General features: G+C 46.9%; 1 protein-coding gene across 1 annotated transcript; it reads left to right on the plus strand.

The window, feature by feature from the left end:
• Window positions 1-1,576: 1,576 nt before the first annotated feature.
• LOC131207194 (uncharacterized) lies at window positions 1,577-6,517 on the plus strand. Its single transcript, XM_058199805.1, has 2 exons — window positions 1,577-1,679; window positions 4,965-6,517. Exon 2 carries the CDS (start codon window positions 5,060-5,062, stop codon window positions 6,515-6,517), a length of 1,458 nt encoding a protein of 485 aa, XP_058055788.1. The 5' UTR covers window positions 1,577-1,679; window positions 4,965-5,059.
• The last annotated feature ends 2,761 nt before the right edge of the window (window positions 6,518-9,278 follow it).

Here is a 9,278-nt window from a genome sequence, read left to right on the forward strand (position 1 = left end):
CCGAGATGCGACTTTGCAGTGGCGAAAAAGGAAAGGAAGACAACGACCAAAGAGAGAGAGACCCGCGATGACGGCGAGAGAGAACCGAGTGCGCGTTGCGGAGAACAGCACCGTTTTGACGTCTACATTGATCTGCCTACACTCTGAAAGTTTACGTGAGTAGTCCGCACTAGAAGGGTGATTTTCGGTGCAATACTGCGGATTTGGTGCACGGAACTAGTGAAATCTGTCATGCAGCACGTGCAGCGAAGGCGCCGCGAAGATCTCCGAGCGTAGCGCGGCCGGAGACACCACGGCGGGCCTTGACATCCGGATGCCCCGGGCCTGCTGCTGGCTGTGAATTCCGGGTGTGTTTGTGTGCGCCCGCCTGGCTGCCAGGGTTGTGCTCATCGATTTTTTGTTTAATTCGCGTGTGTGTCATTTCCGCCGCGACTGCATTCGGCCGGAAGAGCGCACGCAGGATGTCCAGGATGCAGATCCGTTGTCTCTGTGTGGAGCCGTTAATTGACCAGCGCAGCAGCGGATCGGTGACCATTTGAACTGCTGTGCTGTGTGGTGCTGGTGCTGTGTTAGTGATGGTGGTAGTGGTGATGACCTCTAACTGGCTGCTAGTGCGTAATCGGCGCGACGGTCATTCTACGAAATAGTAGCCCGGCCGCAGACTCCTTCCAATCTTACGGGGCATGTTTTGGCTACATTACGCCCGCCGGTTAGCTGGGCCCATTTGGTTTGGTTGGATTCGATTCGCGATGCTTCGCTCAACATTGAGGCGTTCGTTGTGTTGGTGAGCTGCGGTGGTGTCGCACTACTGCACAGCAAAATGCGGTCATGTTGCAATTTTTTTTTCAAAATTAACTAAAACATTTTTTTTCTTATTTTTCCCTTTTTAACCTTTTGAAATTGGCTCACCATCAGGATATAGTAATTTTCAAACACGCACAGCATGCCGGTTATCAATCGTCACCCCGCAAGGCGTTTGGCGTCGTCTGGTTTTTATGTTGCGACGGACAAACACCTGCCGGTTGGAATGCGCGCTTCCCACTGCAGCTGGGCGCTCTATTTATTTATTTGTGGAGTCTATTTTAAGAAACCGCAACATGCACGGGGCAACATGAGTGCGAGAGCGTCAAAGGGATGCAAAAAAGACAACCCGCGACCGCGGGTCCGTTGGCTTGTTGGTCCGATACCGCGAGAGGCTGCCGAAAGGCGCGAGAGATTGCGGGAGAGCGAAATGTCCGATGTCCTGAGATTGTTTTGATTGTGACCGATGGGGGTTTGTTTGCTTTTTTCTTCTAGTTTCTACGAGACATTCTGGGGAACACGAGGACAACATACAAATGTTTGTTTTTTGGTTCGGTTTTACTTGAATCACTGAAAGTGTCTGACACATCACAAAAAAAACTGATCAATTCAGAAAGTAATAGTGTTGTGGTTTTGAAACCCACTGTGAATGAACAATTCAAAAGTGAAACCAAAATATCCGTGAAAGATGTATCAACTAACGTGTTTCATTTCAAGCTATATTGCATCGGACAATGCACAATAACGGACAATGCACCGATAAACTCGTGTGAAAGTAACTTAAAATAATTTTATTAATAATTAACCCCTGCACAGCATTTTATAAAAATAGGCCATAGGTAACACACGCGGAGCTGTGCATTGTGCAAACTAAACAGGTAAACATCGGGTTGTTGGGTGAAATTACTTTACCTGAATAATCGGAATCGGATTCCTCCTTAACCAGAATGAACAGAGCCTTAAACAACAACATGAGTGATCAAGTCGTACGAATATAATGCAAATTCTATCCAATCTTTATAATATCTTCAATTTTTTTCTTATTTAACGCCGCTTGATGGCTTACGGTTTCTACCGTACGCGAATTGATAAATCACAGATCGATTATGATGAATGATTGAGTGTCCTATAAAAGCAGCTGCAGAGAAAGCTTTCCATGCAAATTATACACCATTTGGAGCACTTTGTGCGCCAGCCATCATTCTTTGAAGCCTTGCTGCAATTTGTTATCAATCAGCTTCGATGCCGATTGATCCGCGGAGGCCAGCCATAGGAACGGTTTTCGTCCTCCGAGTATGAACTTATTCATCCGCTCTCAAGACACTTTTTTAGAACCTTAGTTTCGGAGGCTGCCACTTCTGAGATGGTTCCACCACTCTAATCGGTATATATTCATCATCGCGGTTCCCCCATTAAATATGAGTTATCTCGTTTCGCGCCGCGGACCCGACAAGAACACAACGGCTGCACGAACTTTCGTGCCGGACGGTGCAGTGCCGTATCGCCAGCAGTAACGTCTTCATGCCGCCATTCTTCCCCTTGGGTTAGGTTTGAGAGCACAACCAACGTGTCCGAGCTTAGCGCGGCCTGTCAGGAAAGAAATTTCATTTTTCATTCTACGCCACTCTGCTTTCGGTCGTTGGTGGTGGGACCCCAAACTCCCTGGGACCTAGGTTCCCGAGACGTGCATAACACTTGGTAGACGTTTGAAATTAATGGCTTCGCCAGTGTCGTGTGACACTCCACCAGCCAACCGGGCAAGACAGCACCAGTACCCAGTCCTCCAACTGCCGTCGACTTATCAGAGCTTCCGAGGATGTGCAGCAGCGTTCAGGGCACGCTGCCGCTGCTGCAGAAAATTCATCTGTTCCAGGAGCTGTTTTGAAGGCGGGACTTTTCCGGGCACGCCGGCTTAGCACTATCGCACCCAGACATTCGCTGGTGACCGGGTGCCCAAGCAAAAAGCCACCCGGACCGGGATCTTGCCGTTCTGCCGAAGGCGGCTCTTCGAGTTGAGAAAAAATATCTGTTTCTCGTTGACCCGCCAGATACATTTTAAATTTTAAAAGCGATTCGAACGGAACGATAGCTCATGCATTTGCTGAAAGCAGCACCATTAGAAAATGCTATATAAATCATCAGCGCCATCAAACGGATAGGGCAGCGAGTTCCATCAGTGGATAATGTGATAAGAAGACAGCCTTGAGTATTTTCTTAAATAACGCGCTTATGTCAGGACATCTATAAAGCTCTCTTTAGAGTTTGTGAGAAATCAATAAAATCAATTACTTATACTTATCGTATTTACCCAACTTCTTGACTGCTGGGGCTCGGGCAACTTTTACTTGGCTGGCCCACCAACTATTAGCTATTAGGCTGATTGAAACTGTTCGTGTTCCCGACGCAAAAGTTCTAGTTGTCGGACAAGGAATCTATGGGACGCAGTATAAGGTCCTTCCTGTATCGGCCCAGCCCGATGACGATTGTGGCGTGCAAGTGACACTTAAATTAAAGTTTCCGCTTCCCGACCGCCGTTGCATCGGAGGATTCGTCATAGGAGGGCATCGTACGGACCGCGGAAACGGAAATTGAAATACGAACTCCGGGAGTGAAACATAATTGATGAAAAAAAAAAATGCTATCAACGGCTCGTATTTCTTTAGCACCCGCTAACTAGTGTGGGAGGCAAGAGCGAACCAAGGAAAATCATCACCCCACAAACTGCTTCGACCATCAAACTCTATCAGACGTGCTCGTCTGTTGGTTACCCTTGTTGATAAGCATTTCCGTCCCAAAACTCTCCGGCACTCCGAGAAGGAGATTCTATTTGTTATTGATTGGATTTTCGATTCGAGACGTGCAGCAGCGGTTCTGTTCGCCCCAAAGGCTGAAGCGATGTGCTTGACCGATGAAGTTTAATGTTTAATGCTTGTCGAGGGTGACCACACTCCCACTATCTCCGGCCACCGGAGCTGGTAAGGAAAAGTTCGTGAAAGGCTGCAGGCCGTTCGTTTTCGTTTCGGCCACAGTGAAATTCGTGGCAACCGAGCTAATTAAATTGTATGTAATTACGGATAGGATTTCGTGCGTATCAAGACGGGCATCTTATGGTGGAGAATGGAAGCGTTGGACCCGTTGCCGAAATTCGTTAACTGAGATCTGATTGACGGGCACAGGTTTACGTCCATGCGTCCGGTGCTGTAACTGAGGAACTGAACGACGGCTAATACGATAGAGTCACGAATCAGATGTACCTCTATCGCCCTTAGAGACGGCAATAGTCCGACAAGTCACACCGGACTTTCTTGGGTGCGTCATGCCGAACGGTATGGTCGGGGAAAGATTTATAGAATTACTCATCGAATGCAACTTGCCGGGGACCCGTCTGTGAAAGGAGCGCCCCATTACGGCGTATGTCCGACCAACGTTGATGCAACGTTTCCTTTTCGGATTTTCCTGGACTAAAGAAAACGGTCTCAAATGAACGGAAACAGAATTGGATATTAATGAACCGAACAATGAGCTCCCCAGCAAAATAGGGGAACCATTCGCTGTGTTTTGCGTGCGGATCGTACTCTCGAGCGGCCATCACTTCTGCGCTGGTCGGAGTGAGCGACATTATTAGAAAAGGGTTCTGCTTTTCCCCGCTCCTACTCCTTCCAACCAAATCCGAGGGTGGCGACCGATGTGGCGCTACCTTTCGAAAGATAAGCCAGCGTAGATAAAGTTTTTTTATTGCTTCTGTCTGAGTTTTTGCGCTCCACTTCCGGTTTCCGGAACGTCTGACTTCCGCAGCCTGTGGATAGGGGTACGGTCTGTGTGATTAATGGTTTACTGTAAACAATGAGGGGCTCATTTCCTCGTTTGCTGGCAGTCCCCGGAGAACAACGCGCCTGTGTGCTCGAGGTGGCGGTTCGTAACCGGTGTAATAATTACTTGAACATATGAAATGTGGTAGGCTTTTTCCGTACTCAGCACAGATTATCGTCACGGGCAAAGGCTGGGATGGACAGACAGGGAATGTATGCGACGGGAGTGTCATGGTTTACGAAAATGGCGTTCATTCTGGTGCAAGGAGGAACCGTTGGAAAGGAGTAACGCCAAAAACGTTCTACTTCGTAGCAGTGGACTTGAAACATTTTGTCCGATTGCATTTTTTTCAGTTTATTCGCTGGATTAAGGTTCGGGGTTCGGAGGTCTGTCTGCCAGGACCTGGGAGCGATCTGAACCACGGCCACCGCACCGCTCCACACTCAACATGTCCGAGTCGGCGAGAGACACGGCATCGTTCTTCAGTCGCGGAAACTCGGCCCAGTTCGAGCACGTGCTCGCCCTGTACCCGCAGGTGCTGCAGCTGAAGGCCCAGAGCAAGTGCAAACGTCCGGACGATCTGATCCAGCTCGACGACTGGTACCAGAACAAGTTGCCACAGTTGATCCAAAAGCGCGGCAAAGATCCGCACATACTGCACGAGGAGTTGGTGAAAACGATGAAGTGGAAGCAGACGCGCGGAAAGTTCTTCCCGCAGCTGTCGTACCTGATCAAGGTAAACACCCCGCGTGCGGTGCAGGCCGAGACGAAGAAAGCGTTCCGCAAGTTGCCCAACTTGGAGCAGGCGATCACGGCCCTGTCGAATCTGAAGGGCGTTGGGACGACGATGGCGTCGGCACTGCTGGCGGCTGCTGCCCCAGAAACGGCACCCTTCATGGCGGACGAGTGTCTGATGGCCATCCCGGAAATCGAGGGTATCGACTACACGACGCGTGAGTACATGAACTTCGTGAAACACATCCGGACGACGACGGATCGGCTGAACCGGGAGTGTCACCCGGTCGAGCAGGAGGGCGAAGAAGATACGGCCAACCTCACGACGGACCACCGATCCGGTACGAATGCGGGGAGAAAACCATCGTCGGCGGCAGGAAACGGAACATCGGTGGACGATTGCAGCGATGGCGGGGACGATAGCAACAACTCCTCGACCGACGGCTCGTCGTCCGGTGCGCTGCGGGCTAAGCACAAACCCGACGCTTCGGGCGCGTCGCTGAAACCGCATGAAAAGAAATGGTCCCCTCACCGGGTAGAGCTGGCCCTGTGGACACACTACGTTGCCAGCGAGCTACAGCCGGAACTGCTGGAAAACATCCCCGAGGAAAGCCCCGGTCCAGTCAATTCGCTCGATGGCACCAGCCCGTCAGCGGTAGACATAACAACCGCCACGACGACGTGTAGTACAAACAGTAGCAACCATACCACCGCCGAACCGCCGAAAACCCGTCAACCTGCGGACGGTGGACGAAAGACAGCCACCAATGGTGGTGGTCCAACGTCGGCGGAGAGCGTGCACGACGCCGATGAGGAACCGTCCGACGAGAGCAACTGTGAAACCGAGCACGACACCAACCGGGGTGGTGGCCTCACCTCTGACGGATCGTCCAAGTACAACAAATTCCTCGACAGTCCTGACGGCGACTGTACAAAGTCGGAGGAAGACAGCAGAGAGCAGACCACCGGTGCTGATGCCAGGACCGGCAACCCCACACAACTGCAGCCTGCCGAGGACAGTGTTTTGTGTTGTGAAAATCTCGAGAATAACAATAATAGTAGTAACCGAACGGACACAAGAACGGACTCAGCACCCCTGAACGACGAGGACGGAGAACAGGGCAGCTCAGAAGATGAGCCACCAGCCAGTAAGAAACCCAAGATTGGTTAGGGATCCTCGTAGACCACTTAGCAATACTTGAAATGAACAAAAACAACCGCGACAGGCTATCAACTCGATACCTGGAGAATGTTACGCTAGAAGGATTTAAAATGGACACTTTTCTCGATGTACTCGTTTAGTTTTATTTTATCTATTCTACATTAGGATAACGATAAGCGTAACAGAAGAGTGAATGATAAGATTAAAAGACATGCTAAGCACTGCTGCAGTGTTGGTAGAGTGAGCTGGCAAAGAATGGTCAAAAGAAGTAGTCCCCATACGACCAGAACTAAAGCACGGCTCGTACGTACGGTGCTTCATTTTGTTGTAATCATATTTTAACCTTGTTTGCACACTGCCTTTACGCCGGAACCGTCATCGCAAGGCACCCAACGATTCGGTAAAACAAGCTTGACGTATTATGTTTTAATATTTAACAACTATTTTCAAAGCACCTTTGAATCTTGTTAGTTGATGTCAACCTTAATAATGCCCTTAGTGTTTCACAACTAAGTAATAACCTTGAAGGTAGTTGAAAAATAATTGATAGCCCTATTGATTGCACCAGGCAAATAGACATTCCCCAGTTGTTTTGGAATCGCAATAACGAAACAATGCCAATCTGGTACAACATGTGGCAATAATTTTATTTATGTTATCGGAGTTAATTCTGTTCAGTAATATCAGCCTTTGGCAACGAGACCTAACGGATGATATGTATACGAATGTGCTGGAAACTCGAAAATTGTATTAACACTACCACTTGCTGGCGGGAGGATGGTTAATGATGCAAATAAATTATAAAAGAGACTATGCTAAGAAGATTTATAAAAAAATCACAAAAACTGTAATCCATGCATACATTTTGGAGTAATTTGTGGTCTTCGGTTAGCGTAGGCGGAAATTAAACGAAAATAACAAAATGGGAGGAATTGGATTCGATCAGTGAAAGAGTATCTTGCCTTGACTACGATTACATAATTCTTTTCTTTTATACTTTGTTTATGTGCGCTGTATTTATTAATCCCAATCGGTATAACTTATCAACGACGATTGTTACATTAGACACTTATTTGATCTTTATACTCGTCTCGTCAAGAACTTCAAACTAGATAGACCTCTTGGGAAACACCAAACCTGATCGAAAATGTTCTCACCACGGATTGAACTTTCGAAGCGAAGCACGAATTCTGATAACACAAAGTCAAACCTCAAGCGATTTTTTAGCCAAATGAACCTACTAAAACGCTAAAAACTAAGAGTAGAATAACTGGAAAATTGTGCTCCTATTGGAGGATCAAATAGCGCCTGTTGTAAATCACAACACGTCGTGACATGGTATCGTGTACATAATAACGCAAAATTATAGAATCTTGCAACTCCACGAAACCATTTTGGAATACATAAAGTTGAGTGAATAAAATCAAAGTTTTATGTAAAAACTAGTAACAACCGAAGCAAAATAATGTTAGTATTAATTCAGACTCGAAAACTAACTAACGGACGCTTGTCAAAGTGCAACGGATCATGATAAATGGCATTAGCAAAACACTGAAACCACAGAAACCACAAATAGCCTTTATAGTACGACACAGTAAGAAACAAAATGCGTACTGAACAGTAAAAATAGTAAGTGGATCGTCCGAAATAGTTAAATAGCTGAAGACTGTCAGCCAACACTGTACTACATATTCGCCAATTGTAGATCGTGCAAAAAAGTATCAACCGCAAATAAATCTAAGCATAAAAATGAAGCATAGTGAAACAAAAATGTTATGGTTTTTCTTATTCAAACGGTACGGTGGGCGAAGGTATTCGGATAACACCTTTCAGCATGATAAAAGTTGAGTACGTCGTTCCGTCCACTTGGAACGAGAAATAATTTTCCTGTCAAATAAGTTGCATTCGATAAAAAAAACGTAACCATTACATTGCCAAAACGTTAAAAGCTCATCTTCTTATCCCGGTACGACAACCGCCAAGTGGTCTTGGCCTGCCTCAGAGACAATGTTAATTTCTGTTACTTACTGTACCAATGTGCTTTTTCGGACGGGGCTATTGGACCCGCGCCACAAGATAACGGAACAGCTTTTGGAGTCTTCAACTCAACAATCGTAGCTTGTTTCAAACTGAAGGAAACCTGTTCAACCTAGTTGAGTTCGTTGAGTATCGCAGAGCTGGCTGCATTTTTACGCGCTAGTGGTCATCAGCACCAGACCGCACTGGTCATTTTTGTATTTTCACGTACAGCTACAGCGCTTTCGAAGGCGCTCGTTGAAGGCAATACGGATCCCGGACTACTTCACGCAAAGGATTCTGGGGCTCAACTATGGTATGTTTGAAAAGGTCTTCCGTATGTGTGTGGATCCCATACGATTGCCCCATTATTAATTATTAAAGATTCGATCTAATCGTTTCGCATTGAGAGCTCACTTCGAGCGTATACGAGAGGTCGGCTCTAAGGGGTTCATTTATGGTGCTGTCTACCACGATTTATACCACCATCTGCCTTCCAATCGATTCCTGCAAAAAAGTATAGCTTCAACTTAAGCAAAATCGGCCAAATCACAATTAATTACGTAATCATTTATTCACCAACATTTTCTATTACAAACGGCAACGCGACAAGTGCTTGTGCGATGATACCAATCTTTTATAAAGCAATTAATTCGATGGGTGATGATGAGCCATTGTCCTGGTTAGAAGTGGAAAAGCTGTTTGCTACATAAAATTTAACATTTCTACAAAAATGTAGTGCCAAACGTAGTGT

This window comes from Anopheles bellator, chromosome 2 (assembly GCF_943735745.2).
Source record: "Anopheles bellator chromosome 2, idAnoBellAS_SP24_06.2, whole genome shotgun sequence".
In the NCBI taxonomy this organism is placed as follows: domain Eukaryota; kingdom Metazoa; phylum Arthropoda; class Insecta; order Diptera; family Culicidae; genus Anopheles; species Anopheles bellator.